The 18692-nt window shown below is 38.0% G+C and overlaps 3 protein-coding genes across 4 annotated transcripts; 2 read left to right on the top strand and 1 right to left on the bottom strand.

Annotated features, from left to right (window-relative positions):
• Positions 1–4106: 4106 nt before the first annotated feature.
• LOC147288485 (microtubule-destabilizing protein 60-like) lies at positions 4107–7704 on the top strand. 2 transcript variants are annotated; one of them, XM_086241847.1, is made up of 9 exons: positions 4107–5053; positions 5156–5201; positions 5304–5399; positions 5492–5611; positions 5824–5922; positions 6445–6504; positions 6600–6694; positions 7041–7082; positions 7437–7497. In XM_086241847.1, the coding sequence occupies exons 1-8, from the start codon at positions 4170–4172 to the stop codon at positions 7057–7059; spliced, it is 1419 nt and encodes a 472-aa protein (XP_086097973.1). In that variant the 5' UTR covers positions 4107–4169; the 3' UTR covers positions 7060–7082; positions 7437–7497. The 2 variants fall into 2 exon arrangements, with proteins under 2 accessions (XP_086097973.1, XP_086097972.1); XM_086241846.1 differs by lacking the exon at positions 7041–7082 and having other exon boundaries at positions 7437–7704.
• Positions 7705–9133: 1429 nt separating this feature from the next.
• Positions 9134–11019, bottom strand: LOC147288484 (small ribosomal subunit protein eS19x). The gene is made up of 4 exons (XM_086240026.1): positions 10853–11019; positions 10059–10149; positions 9763–9946; positions 9134–9409 (listed from the first exon to the last, which is right to left on the bottom strand). The coding sequence occupies exons 1-4, from the start codon at positions 10934–10936 to the stop codon at positions 9337–9339; spliced, it is 432 nt and encodes a 143-aa protein (XP_086096152.1). The 5' UTR covers positions 10937–11019; the 3' UTR covers positions 9134–9336.
• A 2571-nt stretch (positions 11020–13590) lies between these two features.
• MPPBETA (Insulinase (Peptidase family M16) protein) lies at positions 13591–18201 on the top strand. Its single transcript, XM_086242600.1, has 9 exons — positions 13591–14419; positions 14924–15088; positions 15262–15399; positions 15496–15647; positions 15769–15877; positions 16702–16800; positions 17109–17174; positions 17621–17728; positions 17848–18201. Exons 1-9 carry the CDS (start codon positions 13748–13750, stop codon positions 17932–17934), a joined length of 1596 nt encoding a protein of 531 aa, XP_086098726.1. The 5' UTR covers positions 13591–13747; the 3' UTR covers positions 17935–18201.
• Positions 18202–18692: the final 491 nt, after the last annotated feature.

The raw sequence follows: 18692 nt of genomic DNA, 5'->3' as shown, positions 1-18692 counted from the left end.
ATAAGGAGATTGAGCAAGGTGGAGATTCAAGCAGCGGAGAATGAACAGTACTGATAGAAATTCAGTCACCTCCTCTTCTTCTTCTTCTTATAATGGGCAAGAGGCCGCCAAGTCTTCTATTAGACTATTACTATCGGCAATACATACTAACGTATTGCTCATTCTTAATCGTTTGGAATTGGATTAAGTCGTTACGTGGGGGCCAAGTCTTCTTTACAAAGAAAATGATAGGATATAACCGATATGAATAATGCTATATTTACCACATTCTTATACCATATTTTTATACCATCTTACGTGTCATTATTTTACTGGACAAAATTTTTCTTTTTCTTTTTGGATTTTTGTTTTTATTTTATAATATCCAATGCATGAATGCCATGTAAGTTGCCACATAAGGTGGTATGAAATTATGGTATAAAAATGTGGGATGTCTAGCACTACTGAACCGATATATTGTCATATGCTATACAGTAGTGCTAGATATACCACATTTTTATACCATAATTTCATACCACCTTATGTGGCAACTTACATGGCATTCATACATTAGATACTAAAAAATAAAAAGAAAAACCTAAAAAGAAAAAGAAAAACTCTGTCCAATAAAGTAATGACACGTGAGATGGTATAAGAATGTGGTATAAGAAATGTGGTAAGTATAGCATTATTCTATGCTATAATTGATATATTGCCAATCAATCCAACATGTAAGGGTATTATTGGACGATATGGACGATGTGTTTATATTAGTAGGATATAATATTAATAACGTCTACTCATATTATAACACATAAATTGGTTATAGCACGTGTCAATATATTGGTTATACAAAATAATTTTTTCTTTACAAAGTCTGCTATATGCAGACAATTCTTTTGAGAAATTATTATGTATGACTGTAACACCACATGACATGATGACATGATGTTACCAATCCACTCAAATTATAACACATATATAATAATTAATTTCTAAAACCTTAAAATATAGGAAAAAAACTTTTGAAATCGTCCATGTGTTATAATTTGAGTAAATTGATAACATCATGTCATTATGACACGTGGTGTAACAATCACATACAATATTTTTTTTAAGGGCAAATTACACAAAAATACCTCAACTAACCACCCTATATCACTTGAGTACCCCAATTAAAAAAAGTTGCTCGTAGGTACCTCAATTACTGATTTTGCACTCCCAGGTACCTCCGTCAACTTTTCCGTCAGGCCTGCCGTTAATTGCCTACGTGGCACACTAGAAACATGCCACGTGGACAAAAAAAAATTTTAAAAATAAAAAATGTTTTAAAAAATAAACTAATTATTTAAAAAAAACTAAAAAAAATTAAAAACTAAAAAAAAAAAAAACAAAAAAAAAAATGGAGTTGCAGGAGCCTCCCTCCGCCTCCCACCTCTCCCTCCGAGACCCACCCAACCCAGCCATCCCCCCCTCCGACCCCAGCTACCATGCCGCCGATCCACCCACCACACCGCCGACCCACTCAACCACTCACCCCCTCTCTCCTCTCTCTGCCTCACTCTCTCTCTCTCCTCGCCCCTCACTTTCTCTCTCTGCCTCGCTCTCTCTTGCTGACATGCCTGACATGTACACCATAAATTAACAGGTCATTTGTATGTGAAGAGCGATGTGTATGGCTTTGGTGTTGTGCTGCTCGAAATCCTAACAGGATTACGGGCATTCCATACAAAATGCCCAAAGGAACAACTTAATCTGGTTGTCTGGGCTAAACCAACTCTCCTTCAAAAAAGAAAGTTGGAGAACCATTATGGATGTACGGATGGAGGGCCAATATTCCTTCAATGCAGCATTACAGGCAGCACATGTTACTTTAAAATGCCTAGCACCGGACCCTAAAAGCCGACCCTCCATGAGAGAAGTTCTGGAGGCATTGGAACAGATCCGAGCAACCAAGGAAAAACCAAAGCCATACAAGCTTACCTCTCTTCAATCTAGTTCTAGTGCTAGTTCTCATGCCCAATATTCTATTCATTGTTCCCCACCTCAATTATTGCACTCACCGAGATAAAAGATTGGCTCATACGAATTTTATGTTCAGACTTTGAATTTATAATGTTTGAACAATCATCTTCTAATTTTGTTCTTTTTCCATGCTGATTTCTTAAGAGAGAGAGGGGCGAGGAGAGAGAGAGAGTGAGGCAGAGAGAGGAGAGAGGGGGTGAGTGGTTGAGTGGGTCGGCGGTGTGGTGGGTGGATCGGCGGCATGGTAGCTGGGGTCGGAGGGGGGGATGGCTGGGTTGGGTGGGTCTCGGAGGGAAAGGTGGGAGGCGGAGGGAGGCTCCTGCAACTCCATTTTTTTTTGTTTTTTTTTTAGTTTTTAATTTTTTTTTGTTTTTTTAAATAATTAGTTTATTTTTTAAAACATTTTTTATTTTTAAAATTTTTTTTGTCCACGTGGCATGTTTCTAGTGTGCCACGTAGGCAATTAACGGCAGGTCTGACGGAAAAGTTGACGGAGGTACCTGGGAGTGCAAAATCAGTAATTGAGGTACCTACGAGCAACTTTTTTTAATTGGGGTACTCAAGTGATATAGGGTGGTTAGTTGAGGTACTTTTGTGTAATTTGCCCTTTTTTTAATTATTGGGAGAAAATTTTCAGTGTTCTAGTAACACCACCTGTCAATGATGAGTGGTGTTACTTGACTAATAGAATTTTAACACGTGGCAACTAAAACATATCACCGAAACATTGTGATTAACCCTATAACTTCTTATTGACCCATAACCTCCGTAATTTTCTTTTCCTGAACTAATTTCCGGCAATAGAGGCGGTGCTCGTTGGTGATGGCAAAGTAGGTGGATAGAGTCGACAGACACAATGGCCTCTGGTGGGGATGAGTCCATGAGGAAGCAAAACGAGAGAGGCTTCATCCAAGAGTGATTATGATTTTTATAAAAAATAAGTGCAAATCTTCAAGTATAATGGTAGTGAATTGATCGCAATGGTGGGGATAAACTATCAACTGGACTATGATTGATTTTTGTCTTTAAATTCTTTATGCTTTCCTTGTTGAATGTTTGAACAATTGCGTCCGCAAAGAATCTATATATATATATATATATATTCTCTTTGGCCTCTAGTTCTTTTATGTGCAATCACCCCATTAAGCCATTTCACCCAACCTTGCTGAAATTCCCATAATGGACCTAAAGCTGATGAAACCCAAACAACATATTCCCCATTCTTAGGAAACATAGTATCTATTTCTGCAGTTATCAAGGCCTCTGGAACACTCCATATGATGGTCACAATAGTAGAATTAATGGTGTTAAGATACGGTATTTGAGTAATGTGTTTTTAGTTGCCACGTATTAAAATTCTATTTGTCAAGTAACACCACTCAATATTGACAGGCGGTGTTACTAGAACACTAAGGGAGTGTCCCCAACTCAGATTTTAAAGGAGTTTAATGGATTTTAAAATCCATAGAATTCATCAAAATCCAAAAGAATTGGGTGGAATTCTCATAGAATTTGTTATATGTAAAAAATGCATTCAAATCTATCTAAATCCATTAAAATCCTTCACTTAATGAAATTCATGACTTTTTAAGGACACCTGAATTTCATTGAAATCCATTAAAATCTGAGTAGGGAACATCTAAATTTCATTGGAATCCATTAAAATCTAAATTGGAGACACCTAGATTTCATTAGACTTTTAAAATCTAATGAAATTAAAGTTGAGACACCCTCCTAACAAATTTCTCAATTCTTGGAGCCCGAGAAGAAGCCCAAGCCTATTGCTAACCCAAGTCTTCAATTGTATTTGAGTGAAAAAACAGGGGTATTTCCGTAATGTGCCATATCCTGATTCGGCTATAACGGTTGGCAATCAAGTCCAATCACGACCGTCTCTCCTAATCACGTAATCCAACGGGAGACACAGAACAGAAAATTTAAAAGTTTCATCCAACGGCCCACAGATAACCCCAAATAAACTAGCCGTTACACAGAGAGCGTCGAGCGCTCAACGTTCCCTTTTTCTCTCCTTCTCTCAAGTCTCTCTCCTATCAAACCCTCATTCACTGCCTCTTCGGTCCCAAAAGACCAACACTGAAAACCCCTCTTTTCTTCTCCAAACCAATTGAACCCAGTTGTCTCCGGCGAGTGTGGTAACTTTTCCGATGGACTTGATCGGCAAGAACGCCGGAGCGGTGACTCCTGTGAAAGACCAACATGGGTCTCGATCCAAGAAGCATGAAAATTCGAGGTATTCCGAGAATTCGAACCCCAATTTTTCGCCTGGTCCAAAACCCACGGCTTCCCCTGGGATCAAATCGGCCTCCAAGTCCCAGAAATCGGGATCCAAGAACCCGAACCCGGTTGTTCATTCGCCCCGGAACAAGATTCGGGAGCGAAAGTTCGTGGTGGCGAAGAAGAAAAACGCGAAGAACGAGAATCAGAATGTTGCTTGCAAATGCAAAGAGAAAGGTAATAACTCGAAGAAGTGTCTGTGTGTGGCGTATGAGAATCTGAGGGCGTCCCAGGAAGAATTCTTCAAGAACCGAAATGGCGAAGGTATCGGCGAATCGGACAGTGTGAAGGAGAGTGATAGAGCTGATCGTGAACTCGAGGAAGAAATAGAGAAGGTTTTGAAGATTCAAGACCATCAAATTCAAGATGGGTCGGATGATTGTGACCCGGGTGAGATTGACCCAACTACTGAAATGGGTTGTTCGACGTTTAAGAGAAGGAGGGACAAGTTGTTGGAAGAGGCGAGGAAGAGTGTGCCTGAGCGTGGGAAAGTGATGCACTTGGTTCAGGCCTTTGAGAAACTGCTTTCGATTCCGAGCTCCAAGGACTCAGACGAGCAGAAGGTTGAGGAGGAACCAGAAGAGAATGGCAAGAAGGTACCGAAGTGGGCCTTACCTGGATTGCAACAACCTCCCAAGGTTCCTGAAACCCAGGTTTCGTCTTCTTCGTTTTGTCCATCGGATTTGTTCTTAACGTCTGAGAACCTTGGATTGCGACCTTCAGTGTCGTCTTCTTGGGATGGAAGTCTTGGAAGGTTGGTGACAATACCTTGCTTATAGTTATCATTACATTTATGCAGTTTATGGGTTTGTTTTTTTTTTTTTTTTTTTAACCTGACTGGGTTTGTTTTATATAGTATTTCAAGCAGGACTTCCAATGGGGGAAGGAGGAGCCGAAGAAATGTAAGATCTTTGTTGTCAGTTGTCACTGTTTTATATGATATTTGAAGAGTGTTAACTGATTCACCAACTGATCAAATTTTGTATTCCTGCTTGAGTTTTCAGAGCTCTGAATCATCTAGCTCAATGGGAGGAAGGAGATGGAAGAAGAAACAACAGCTCAGAGCCACCAGCCTTAAACCATTCAAGCTAAGAACAGAGGTAAATGTAGTGAATATGAATGGTTCTGAAAAGTACACAACTTTACTTGAATTTGCATTGCTTTTAACTTTGGTGGTTGAATCTCAATGCAGGAAAGGGGAAGATTAAAGGGGGAAGAATTCATGAAGAAGGTTCAAGAGATGATGATAGAGGAGGAGAGGCAGCGGATACCAATTGCTCAGGGCCTCCCATGGACAACTGATGAACCAGAGGTGAACCCATTATTTCAAATTGTTTATCCAATTTGCCATGATGTGAAATATAGCTACATATTCAGTGTCCAAAATCACACGAAAGGGACATAAACGATTGTGATTGTGTTTTTTTATTTTTCTATTATATTTAAGTGATTTTATTGCTATTGCAAGGCAGATGGCACCGATTCACTGACTTGTATGCATATCTTTGCTGTTTGTTATCTCAGTGCTTGATAAAACCTCCAGTAAAAGAGATCACAAGACCAACTGACCTGAAGCTCCACAGTGACGTACGGGCAGTAGAGCGTGCTGAGTTTGATCATCAGGTGCTTTTTAAATATTCTGATCATTGAGTATATGCACTTTGTCTCTAGATTTTTAATCACTCTCTGCTTAGTTGAACATATAGACTAAGATACGTGTGCAACTTTCTTCCTAGTGCTCTAATGGAAAAGTTGTTGTCAGGTTGGTGCATTTGGGACACTCTTAATTAAAAGAAGAAATAACGTGTGTAGGTTTTGTAGAATGAACAACTGTAAAGGTGTAGAATTTATAGCTTTCGTAGAAAAAATCTTTGTGCCAGAATCCTAACATGAAAATTCGAGATGAACAACTGTGAGAGAAATTAATTTGAGGACATCTTCATGAAGTTCCTGTATCTAAGGCTAAAATTTCACATTGAAGATATATCTACATTAACGTATGACCCATAATGTTAAAAGAAGAAATGACTTGTATAGGTGCTTGTGTGTTGGTATCTCTCACCTTACCTTTTACTCTGATATGTTAATTAGAATGAAAAATGAATTACCTTTACAATTTATTTTTGTATGTGTGCTCACCATCAGGTGGCAGAGAAGATGAGCCTGTTTGAGCAATACAAGATGGAAAGAGAAAGACAACAGAAGGTAAACCGTATGTAAAGAATAATGGTACTTGAGATTATACCATCATCATTATTCTTCACCTCTGAAATATGCAATTTGGTCTTTTGCTCTTGCAGTTGGCAGAAGAGGAAGAAATAAGAAGGTTGAGAAAGGAGCTTGTTCCAAAAGCACAGCCGATGCCCTACTTTGACAGGCCTTTCATTCCCAGAAGGTAAAACTTGATCTTTTTGTACATTGATAATACGAAAACCGCTTCTCTTTAAGTTTCTTACATGTATCTCTATATGGAACTCTTCTTTGAGATATGAACCATTGCATGATAGGAAGATATGAACTCCTTGGAATGACATTGGTGTATTCCAAATCCTTCAGATTCTGAAAGCAGATCCGAGAATTGACTTCACAATTTACTTTTTTTTTTTGTGCTTTTTTTTTTGCAAATAGTGTCTCGAAAGAACATAGTTTTCGTTTGAGTTTCTTTTTATTTTTAGTAATAATAGATTATAGTTGCTTGGGTTGGACTGCTGATAATATTACTGAACTTTCTCAATATGCAGAAAAAGAGAGTGCAGATAGTTTTGGGATTCCATCTTTACAAAGTGGGTCAATAAATTACTTTTAAGTTATACTGATACTGGTTATTTACACTTCTGACGCAATCTGTATGCACATATAGCTCATATACTGGTTACAAATCTTATACTGATATGTCTTCTTTAAATTCTGTATGCACAATTGCACATATAGCTCATATGATGTCAATTCCTCCACATAGCTCATATGTTTTCAATTCCTCCATATTGCTCATATGTTTTCAATATGTGCTGCATCCTATAAGATTACGTGCATTTTGCAGTTCATATTTCATTAATTGAGCAAGTCAGATTATGATATTTCTTCTGTTATAAGACATAGCAAAGGTTTCTTACGCTTTCATGTTTGTTTGTTTTAAGGTCAATGAAGCATCCAACTATACCCAAAGAGCCTAGGTTTCATGTGCCTCAAAATAAAAAGATTAAGTGCTGCTTGTCATGGAATGATATCAGCTCCTACACTTATCAACAGTGAAGCTTGAAGACAAGAAATAAGTTTTGTTTCTCATGGCCATGTTCATTCCCCTGTTATCAATAAGTAGTCATCATGTCCTTTCTATTCCTTTCTAAATCGCTTCCGATATTGTTTCTAATCTTGTATATGAATGAAGCAACCAGTTTAGTTGCAATTTTTAATCCCAATAATTTGATTCTTTGAAAAGTGATGGAGTTCCTAATCCCAATTGCCAGGGGCGGAATATAGATGGGACCAAGAGGGGCCATGTCCCCTGCAAAGTTTTCGAAAAAAAAAAAATCAATACAAATTATAGAATACCATTCTATTCTTCTAAAAAGTTTAATGTAAATAATTCAAAAGAATTACTGTAAAGTATTTTGATATTTGTACAAACTGAATAGTTATCTAATGTGTCACATGCCGCATGGCTCTGTGATGAAATCTGCTCTTCCGTAATGCCTAATCCCATGACTTTCTAAATCAGTCTGAAGTCACGAGGAGGCTTTGAAGGTGATGATGAAGCATTTCGGAAGAGTGAGTTTCACCACAAATTCATGCAACACATTTAGAAATCAAAGCAGGCTGAGTTTCGACGGTTGCTCTCTAGAGTGATCACTACTACACAGCTCCCCACAGTTACTTACTATTGGGTTATTTTGGATATGATGATCATTATCACTACCTTGTGCAACCCAGCGCAAAACTTTCGTACGTTTATCTGTTATGGTTATGTAATTGTTTAGGATCCAGCAACTTGTTCAGACACCTCAAATTTTAGTCCTCAAAATTGTATCTGCTGGAATCAAATGTGAGAGAACATTCAATAAAAAAAGGGACCTTAACAGCCTGTATCATATTGCAAATCCTATATTCTTTGGTGATGTAAAATATCAAATTCGAACCATGTCTAGTAGCATATTACTCTACTTGGTGTCTAGTTCGTCCTAGAACAATATGTATATATCAAACGGAGTCAACAAACTATTGAGGTATTCCTTTTATAGGATGGTTTTTTGGTGAACAAAAGCAGCCATGTTTGGTTGAGGAATATGCATATGATATTCCTGGGTAAAAGCTAGTAAGTCATCTCCCCGTTTTAATCTTAGACCCTGAGTCCATCTTTAGTTTCATAGAACCCACCATGAATATGTTTCCAAACACTTAAAACACTTGCGTTAGGCTCCATGTTTCCGGACCAAGATCACTTCTTCAAGGAGAGAGAGAATTGTCTCGAGGTAAGAACAATTTAGACCTTAGTTTAGAGTGTCATTTTTTCTTTGGAGAGCATGGTAACTAGCTATGTGAATATCTAAGGCTGGCTTTGGAATTTTGATGACAGGTTTCAAACGCAATTTCAACAAACCCCCCCATTTTCGGTTCTCTTCATCATGCTTTTCATAGAATCAAAGTACAACCCCATGTTTAACATTAAATAGGTGTACTGAAGGGGAGAGATCAAAGTGAGACTATTCTTATTGATTGGCCTGCAATTGGGAAACAACAATCAATCCCACAACATTCAAATGAATTCCTGTGCCACAGCCAAAATAAAAGAAAGATGCAAGACAGTAAAAAAAAGGTTTTAAAAATCCTCAGGACAAAAGTCACAAAACATGATAAAATATCATAACACACTTTGGATGAAGTTTCAGAAGAAAAGACTGTCAAAAAAAACTAAAATTAACAAAACCGAAAGCATGTTTCATTCAAAACATTCCGTTGTTGCGAAATCTCCTTTAACTAACACAAATCGACACCTAATCAAATACGCTAGGAACCCAGCAGGTTTAAGAAATCCATAGTTCAAGGGGTAACCACAATCCGCCCAGCTACTTGGTCAAGATCCCGTTGACCGCTTGATGTGATTCTTCTCCCTCTGTTCCAAGTCCAGAAACAAAAATATGTAATCAGTGACGGTCAAAACTCAAGCAAATCTTCCTAAGCAAATTCTTAAAATCAAACGAGAGAGCAATTTACAGAAGAAACTAAATCATCAACACATTTCTAGAATGCTAAGGACAGAGGAATAAAAGAACAATTGAGGATTGAGGTGTGGAACAACATCAACAACTGCCAACCCAATTTCATTACACAATTACACTAACGCTTGGAAATGGTGATATGAGAAGGGCAGGAACTGACTCATATGTGCACTAAAGTTCTGATTTGGCAACATGGAGACAGTTTAGAGATGAGATATCTAAGATTCACAAGGACCAAAGAACTCACCCCTTTGGATCAATGTCAACAATGTTCATTTTCTGCAATTGTTGAAGAATGTGTCGAGCAATAGCACCACTGCTCTCGCAGAAATGGGGTGGGCGACTTCCATTCCTCTTGCTTCCACCATAAATCCTTCGGAAAGCACCAACACCAAGACCACCCCTTAGGTAGATCTTCCTTGCCATGGAGGCTGCATAATAGTGAATGTTACAGTGATCAGAGCACAACAAACTTACAACACATACATACAAGTGTAGCATATACCAATAAGATTGGGTGCATATAAGAGAAAGGATGCTCACCAGCTCTGACATAGTACCAGTCAGGGTCATAAGGGGCCAACTCCTTGAATGTTCCAGTCTTAACAATATCAGTCCAGTGAGGAAGTTCAATCTGCTCCAAATATGGGAAGTAAATAAATAATAAAGCACGAGAATGAATTTATAATAATAGTATTGTAGTAATGATCATGAGACAAGACCAAAAAAATGACTTAAAATTTTCTGACAATCACACTATCAAGCGAGAAGGAAACACTGTTATTCCATCACAAACTGCCAGGCAAATAATCATTCCAATGAATTTGTAATAGAGTACTTAAAGAAATGAAAGGTTAAGAAAATAACAAAATGATCCTGTCCATAATTTAGAAACCCAAATGTAAATTAAATGAAACAAAATTCTTCCACGAATTATCAATGCAACTTTAGAATACTCATCCAAATCTCCCAGTACATGGGTACTTCTAATAAGACATGTAAATTAGTTTTAAAATATCTACAATAGCATTTCCAATTCTTAGCAATGAAAATTATTTGTTGGTAAATGACTTTAACTCTTTGCGTAATAATGATAGAATATAACACAGTAAGTGTTTATAAGATGCAGGACAAACAGCTAAAACCATTTTAGCCCCTATAAGACAAGATTGATCAATCATATATAACAACCAAAGAAAGTTATATGGGTCACCTATGATTTTCAAACACTTAAGTAAAGTTTCGAGCTTTTATTCAAACTAGAAAATTAATAATAAACAAAACAACAAATAGTAAAAGACCAAGAGCTAAATAAGGGATTGAGTAGAGAGAGACACCTTGCCAGATCGCTTCAGATGAGCGGAGTAAGCCTTAACGAACTCGTGAGGGGACACATCCTTCACAGTTTTCGCAGTCGCCATAGTTGAATTCAGAGAGAGCAATGAGAGCGCCTCTGAGCTGAAAAATAAGAATGAGGAGGCTGGTGAAGAAGAAGATGGCTCTCTCTCTCTCTAGGGTTTTCCATTCGGCTTTCGCAATTTATTTATAGCTGTCTCGTTCTGTCGATTTGGGTTTCATCATTAAGGCCCATCATCAGAGTTTGACCCAAAATAACGGACTTTGTTTAAGGCCCAATATTTTTCTTTTCCTACTTTTGAACTCTCTCTTTGGTTATGAAGCCCACCTAGCAAGCAAAGAATCTATGACTTCCGTCTTTAAGTTACAATTTGAGTTCGGCTCGTGTTTAAAAAAAACGATTTTGACTCAAACAAACTAGGCTTTTTAATTCAAATATCATCACAGGAATGCTACACTTATCATATTTTTATTCCACAATTTCATATCATCTTACATGGCATTCATACATTGAACACTAAAAATTAAAAAATAAAACCTAAAAAAGAAAAAGAAAATACCCTTCCAGTAAAGTAATGACACATCAGGTGGGATACAAATGTGGGAAAAAAAATGTGGGACAACTAGCATTATTGATATCACCATTATAGGGAATGTGCTCCCGTATCACTCAAATTTTTTTTCTTGCTAATTTATCACATGAAGTTTTAATAGAAGTCAATGTGGCACATTCAGTCAATTTTTCTGTTAAATCATCAACTTTTTTCTCTAACTTCTTAGTTCGCCCTTAAGTATAATTAAGAAAAGAAAGGGAATAAGAGGAAGGAAGACCGGCATCGTTGGGGATGGGTCTGCGTTAGGGGTGAGGGTAGGTTGGCTAGGTTTGTGTTTTTTTTTTAAGTGTATTTGGATTTTATTTTTGTTTTTCAAATATTTTATAATATGAATTGACAATATTACCTTTAAAGCTAACAAAAAAATTAACATAAATTGATAGCATGTGCCACATTGGCACATATTGATACTTCAGGTAGTAAATTGACAAAAAAAAAGTTTGAATGGTATGAGTGCACACCCCCTATAAACTATTAGGCCCGTTACAAAAATGAATTGAGCTTGAGTGTTGACACACTTTGCTCATAAAGTTTGTGAGTTAATCATATACTTTTATAAGAGATCTCTCGAGTTTCGAGAGATTGATTATAGCTTAACTCGTTCATTAAAATTTGGCTCATATATATTAGATTTTAAAATTTTATAATAGAAATATTAAATATAAACATATGTAATAGAAAAATTAAATCCAAACTATAACATTGGTACAACTAAATCCAAACTATTTAAGTTCATATTTTCTCTAATTATTTATTAGTAAGTTGAGCCAAATTTAAACACAAACTCATTTAAAAAAACGTGTCAAGCTGAGCCAAGCATAAGGTCAATGCTTGATCTCGTTCCACAAACACCAATTGAGTCTAGTTGAAATTGAACATAGCTCTTTGAGCTTTACTTGAGTTAAAGCTCTATACATATTAAACGACTTAAGGGGGTGTCCCCAATTCAGATTTTAAAGGAGTTTAATGGATTTTAAAATCCATAGAATCTATCAAAATTCAAAGGAATTGGGTGAAATTCTCATGAAATTTGTTATGTGTAAAAAAAGCATTCAAATCCATCTAAATCCATCCAAATCCATTAAAATCCTTCACTTAATGAAATCCATGACTTTTTCGGGACACCTGGATTTCATTGGAATCCATTAAAATCTGAGTTGGGGACACCTAAAGTTCATTGGAATCTATTAAAATCTAAGTTGGGGACACCCCCCTTAAGCTTGATGACTTGGTATTCGACTTCTCTCAGCTTGGCTCATTTACACCAATCAGAACTTGATCTTCCATTGAATTTGTTTAGAGTGGGGCTATTCCGACCATCAAGCATGCTGAGTTGACTACCCATTTTCTAAATTCCAATTTTACCCTTAAAATGAAAAAAAACTGTAAAAACTCATTTCACCCCACCTACCACCCAGCCCACCTACGATGCCATTGACGCGGCGGCCCCACCTACCGGCGCCACCCCTCTCCTCTCTCTCTCTTTCTTTTTCTTTCTCTCCTCCCTTCCTTTCTTTATGTTTCTTTCTCTCCTCTCTTTCTCTCTTTGTTTTTCTCTTTTTTATCTCTGCCTATCCCTCACTGGACCACCATGGTGGGCGGCGACTCCATGAATCTCCAGATCGGAGGTCGGAGATGTAAGAGGACAAAGAGAAAGTAAGAGAGAAGGAAAAAGATGGAGAGGGAAGGAGAGAGACAGGCGGTGCGAGGGGCCGACGGTGTGCAGAAGGTGAGGCTGGGGCTGGGTGGGTGGGTCTGGTGGGGCTAGGTGGTGGGTTCAGCGAGGAAGAGAGAAGATTGGGTGGTGGGTCCAGTGGGGCTGGTTCAGGTGTGTGGGGGTGGGTGGTGTCCAAATTTTTATTTTTAATTTTTGGGATTATTGAGTAAGGGTAAGATTGGAAGATTTAAGAAAAAAATAGAAAATGGTGGTCAATTCAGCATGTTTGAGTGATTAGAATAGCCCCACTTATTTGTTTATGGATGTCTCGTTATGTCGAATTGGGCCCCATTATTAAGGCCAACCATCAGAATTTGACCCAAAATAAGGGGGCTTTATTTAAGGCCCAATTGTTTTTTCTCACCCCACTTTTGGACTCTCTTTGGTTCCGAAGTCCGCGTAGCAAGCAAAGAAATTACGACGCCGTATCGACCATTCTGACTGACATAGATTTCTTACTAGAGAACTCGAGCCTCTGAAATTCCAGTCCTCGTTTCTGCCATCTCTATTTCTCCCCCGAAACCCTAAGGCTCAGAGGGAAAGCCATGGCGATGAAGCACCTCCTCTCTCTGGCACGCCGCCAGACCCGAAAGGCCCCACCCGCTCTCACCCAAGCCGTCCGATCCTCATCAACCTCCCCCGTGGTCGCCACGTCACCATCATCCCCATCCGTACCCTCCCCTCCTCCCCCAACGGCCATGATCTACGACCGATTGGCCGAGGACGTCAAATCCAGGATCAAACGGCTCGAAAACCCCGACCCTAGGTTCCTCAAGTATGGGTCCCCCCACCCGAGCCTCACGGACCACACCCACATCCTCACTACCCCCGAGACGCGTGTCACCACGCTCCCCAACGGTCTCCGCGTCGCCACCGAGTCCAACCTCGCTGCCAAGACTGCCACCGTCGGGGTCTGGATCGACGCCGGCTCGCGGTTCGAGAACGACGAGACCAACGGCACCGCGCACTTCTTGGAGCACATGATCTTCAAAGGGACCGAGAAGAGGACCGCGCGTGACCTCGAGGAGGAGGTGGAGAACATGGGAGGCCACTTGAATGCGTACACATCGAGGGAGCAGACTACGTACTACGCGAAGGTGCTGGATTCGAACGTGCCCCAGGCACTCTCCATTTTGGCTGATATCTTGCAGAACTCCAAGTTCGATAACAACCGGATTATTCGCGAGCGTGATGTGATTTTGAGGGAGATGGAAGAGGTAATTTGATAAATAAGAAAGGAGTTTTTCCTGCTGGTTATTTGGAAATTGGGATTTGGGTTTTGGGATTTATGGATCGTTGGGTGTAGGTGATTTGTTTTTTGTGAATATTTATTAATGTTGGGAAGTCACTATGAATGTGTTTATGGGTAATGTATATTTGTGCTCGCAGTAATGTTGAAAATAACTTGTATTGATATGAAATATGGGAACTGACTGTTTTAGGGTGAATATAAAGGCAAATTGTGTGTTAATAGGGTGTTTATATGTTGTTATTTGGTAAGCATGGGTGGGCTTGTGAAGTTTTGGGTACGCATATTTCATAACCTTACTGAGAAAAACACACTCCTTTAAACATGAATTGGAGTTGTTTATGACATTTTTATAACAGCTTGCGAAAAAGGGTTTCCTTTTCTGGTTAGGAAAAAAAGGGTTTCTTTACTGTTACACTTTTGAGTTTTTTTTTTAATGTCGTTATTTAATATAATTGCTTTGGTGCTGCAGGTCGAGAAACAACCAGATGAAGTCATTTTTGACCATCTGCATGCAACTGCATTCCAGTACTCTCCTTTGGCCAGAACCATTCTTGGACCTGCTTCAAATATTAAGACTATGTCCAAAGAGCACCTTCAAAATTACATCAAAACACACTACACTGCTCCCAGAATGGTAATTCAAGAATTGTGATTTTTTAATTTGTTGCCATTATTGTAAATACTAAAGCATAACTGGTGTAGTCATTGCCCTTCTTTGTTATTACTTTATGTAACACGCAGATATTGAGGAGTTTGATTTCAGAAGTGATTGTACTGAACCTTCTTTTTTGGCGATCTCTATTTTAGGTCATTGCTGCTTCAGGAGCTGTTAAGCATGAAGATATTGTTGGGTCAGTTAAGGGTTTGTTTACTAAATTGTCAGGAGATCCAACCACAGCTTCTCAGTTAGTTGCAAATGAACCTTCTTTTTTTACTGGTTCTGAGGTGGATACATGTATACTGAGCATTTACTTCTACCTTCTATTCAATGATTTTGCTTTCTCTAATAATATACTTTTCTATTAATGCTGTGAAAATCAGGTCAGAATCATCGATGATGATTTGCCTGTGGCACATTTTGCGGTTGCATTTAGTGGAGCATCATGGACAGATCCAGACTCTATTGCTCTAATGGTCATGCAGGCAATGTTGGGTTCATGGAATAAAAGCGCTAATGGTGGAAAGCACATGGGGTGAGCTCTTTACATGATTTATAACTTCTGTGACTTGAATACTCGATATTGACCTTTACAAGTATATCTCTTCAAAGAACATGTAATGATTAGTTTTGATTCTCTATTTCTCTGTAAACAGTTCGGAGCTGGCACAGAGGGTTTCTATTAATGAAATAGCTGAAAGCATGATGGCTTTCAACACCAACTATAAGGACACTGGCTTGTTTGGTGTTTTTGCTACTGCTAAGGTGAGGTTGCCTCCTAGTCTTATTAACTTCCATTGTTCTGTTGGATTATTTCATTTCAAACATTTTTGTTGACTTGTTAATTGTTATTCTGGTCTGTAGTGTCTTTGCTCTCTTTCAATGCCCGAATCTAGATAAGTAAAGTTAGAGTTTACAATAGCTTTTCTGTGATTAGGATTTAGACAAATACATATGATTTTCTTCATACTTTAGTTGGTTTAACTCCAAAGAGGAGATTACTTTGTTCATTTCTTTTGGAAGGAGTTGATGTACTCATAATTTGGGTCAAATAATATATGAGTTTTTTATGATAATCTAATTTCAAGTGAAAAAGGAATCTATCTAAGCACAAGAATATTTACATATTAACCAGCAGTCATATTATTTAAATTAGGGGATTAATACCATTTTGCTCCCCCGACTATTACACTTGTATCAGTTTGCTCCCCAGACTTCTAATTTGGAAAATTAAGGACTCTGACTTTTTCAATTTTGCTAATTGAGGTTCTTTTGTCAATTTACACATTTTTTATCCAAATCTTTGAGGGCAAAATGGTCCCTTCCAATTAGATCTTATCATTTTTTCCTCATGCATCATTTTTCCTCTTTTATTTCTTGTTAAATTTTGCTTGATCATCTCGACATTTTAGATGAAAAATGTATAAATTGACGGAATAACCTTAATTGGCAAAATTGAAAAAGTCAGGGTCCTTAATTTTCCAAATTAGAAGTCTGGGGAGCAAACTGATACATGTGTAATAGTCTGGGGAGCAAAATGACATTAATCCCTTAAATTAGACTAATATTGTGTTTTCTTTTGACTTCAGGAGGGTTGCTTAGATGACTTGGCCTATGCAATAATGTATGAGATAACCAAGTTAGTTTATAGAGTTTCAGAAGCTGATGTTATTCGTGCTCGTAATCAGGTAACCACCAGATTTCCTTATTTGCCCACTACTAGATCAATGCTTTCTAATGCTATGCATGTTTGTGTGTATGTGGTTTGTCTGTATCCAGTATAAAACTGGTGAATCTTTCATGTTTCCTTTTAGCCATTTTATGTTATTGAATATATCGGTACAATATTGCTATGCATGTTTGTATGTGTGTGGTTTGTCTGTATCCAGTATAAAACTGGTGAATTTTTCATGTTCCTTTTTGCCATTTCATGTTACTGGCCATATCGCTATAACATCATCCATAGCCACTTAATACCTTTCTCCTTTTCTGGCAGTTGAAATCTTCTTTGCTCCTTCACTTGGATGGGACAAGTGCAATAGCTGAAGATATTGGGCGCCAGGTACCTTTTCTTTCTCATATAGAATATAGAAACAATAATGAGCACAATCAGGATCGGGAGAACTGTGGAGTTGGCTAATTGGATCTACTCACCTGAGACCTGGAATGATTAATCTTATGAATGTGTAGTATAACCTGTCTTGAGGCACTAATAGGTAGTATGAGACATGCCGCCCACTAGAAGGGAAATAAGTGGTACCTCTAATATCATCTCTTTATTGCATTACCTGGAATCAATAATATATGTTGACTGGCTGATTAGGCCCAGATTTTCACAAAATAATTGGGTCCTTTAGTAAAGGGCATAATGATTATTATGAATCATTATGGCTTATAGTAGTTGATAGTTATTGACTTACTCTATTGACAGTGTAAGAACAGTTCTATTGTCTGGAAGTTGATTCTGCCTCCATTGTGTATTCTGAATTTTGATTTTTGCTGTTGCAGCTTCTTACATATGGTCGAAGAATCCCATTAGCCGAGTTGTTTGCTAGAATTGATGCTGTTGATGCAAGCACCATCAAACGTGTTGCAAACCGATTTATCTATGACAGGGTAGGACTACTATCTTTTTTTTTATGATACTTGTACCAAATGCTAAATATATAGTGCTGGATTCCCAATCTTGATCAAATGCTAACCACTCAAACTTTATCTGTTGCCTGCTCCCACAGGATATTGCAATTGCTGCCATGGGTCCAATTAGGAAGTTGCCTGACTACAACTGGTTCAGACGCCGCACTTACTGGAACAGATACTAGTTTCTCTTTGCCTTAATTATTTCATCCTTGTCTTGCACGATCTATCTGGTCTTGGAATATTTGTTGCTTTTATGCAATTGATTATTGCCCTTGGAGAGAGCTTTTAAGGCTGGTGTATTATTTTTTTTCCCCAAATATGTTATAGGTTCTCTTCTTTGTAACATCGCATTGTCAGAAATAAGCATGCTGCGACTGTGAATGTGATTTTCAACAACATTCAATTTTCCAAATGGGTTTATACTGAGCACTGCAAGCTGTCCATATATTCGATATATTTTGGTTAGCTACTTAGCTACAGCTCTCTTTCAAGTCCTTATGGTTCAATTTGTAATTGGTCAAAAATTTAATGGTGGAATTGTTAGCTCAACTGCTAGCTGTCCCCAATCGCTTTGGTGCAGGCGTGAATGCACTTGATGATCAATGTGGTCTTAAATCCTTTTCCTTGATGGTCCAAATCCGTAATTTTTCATTTTACACATCTGAGATTATTTTTTCATTTCAAGAATATTTTGATTGGTTTGGATTTAGAAAGTTGCGCGCGCGGACTATTCTTACGAGGCCTTTGCCGTCAAACCTTCTTACCTGGCAAGGGCGTCGGCAATAACTATCAAGCAATCGAAAGCTTTTGTCTAGTGATGATTGGCTGGCTGCAAAGTCATTAATAGTTGAATGCCCAATATGTGTAATTACTCATTATAATTGTGCATATAATTTTTTCTTTTACAAATAAGAAAATGACTAGTAAACTTCTAATATTT

This window comes from Dryas octopetala, chromosome 4, assembly GCF_963921425.1.
Source record: "Dryas octopetala chromosome 4, drDryOcto1.1, whole genome shotgun sequence".
In the NCBI taxonomy this organism is placed as follows: domain Eukaryota; kingdom Viridiplantae; phylum Streptophyta; class Magnoliopsida; order Rosales; family Rosaceae; genus Dryas; species Dryas octopetala.
The sequence above is the reverse complement of the archived record's forward strand: the minus strand, read 5'-3'. Positions and strand labels throughout refer to the sequence as shown.

What these genes read in the sequence shown, in the direction of transcription:
- LOC147288485 (XM_086241846.1), top strand. Translation starts at nt 4,170, where the DNA reads ATGGACTTGATCGGCAAGAACGCCGGAGCGGTGACTCCTGTGAAAGAC. An exon ending in CATTCAAGCTAAGAACAGAG is followed by an intron (nt 5,400 to 5,491) that starts GTAAATGTAGTG and finishes ATCTCAATGCAG; the next exon opens with GAAAGGGGAAGATTAAAGGG. An exon ending in GGACAACTGATGAACCAGAG is followed by an intron (nt 5,612 to 5,823) that starts GTGAACCCATTA and finishes TTGTTATCTCAG; the next exon opens with TGCTTGATAAAACCTCCAGT.
- LOC147288484 (XM_086240026.1), bottom strand. Translation starts at nt 10,936, where the DNA reads ATGGCGACTGCGAAAACTGTGAAGGATGTGTCCCCTCACGAGTTCGTT. An exon ending in CTGGTACTATGTCAGAGCTG is followed by an intron (nt 9,947 to 10,058) that starts GTGAGCATCCTT and finishes ACTATTATGCAG; the next exon opens with CCTCCATGGCAAGGAAGATC. An exon ending in GTTGACATTGATCCAAAGGG is followed by an intron (nt 9,410 to 9,762) that starts GTGAGTTCTTTG and finishes GACTTGGAACAG; the next exon opens with AGGGAGAAGAATCACATCAA.
- MPPBETA (XM_086242600.1), top strand. Translation starts at nt 13,748, where the DNA reads ATGGCGATGAAGCACCTCCTCTCTCTGGCACGCCGCCAGACCCGAAAG. An exon ending in AATGGTGGAAAGCACATGGG is followed by an intron (nt 15,648 to 15,768) that starts GTGAGCTCTTTA and finishes CTCTGTAAACAG; the next exon opens with TTCGGAGCTGGCACAGAGGG. An exon ending in CTGAAGATATTGGGCGCCAG is followed by an intron (nt 17,175 to 17,620) that starts GTACCTTTTCTT and finishes TTGCTGTTGCAG; the next exon opens with CTTCTTACATATGGTCGAAG.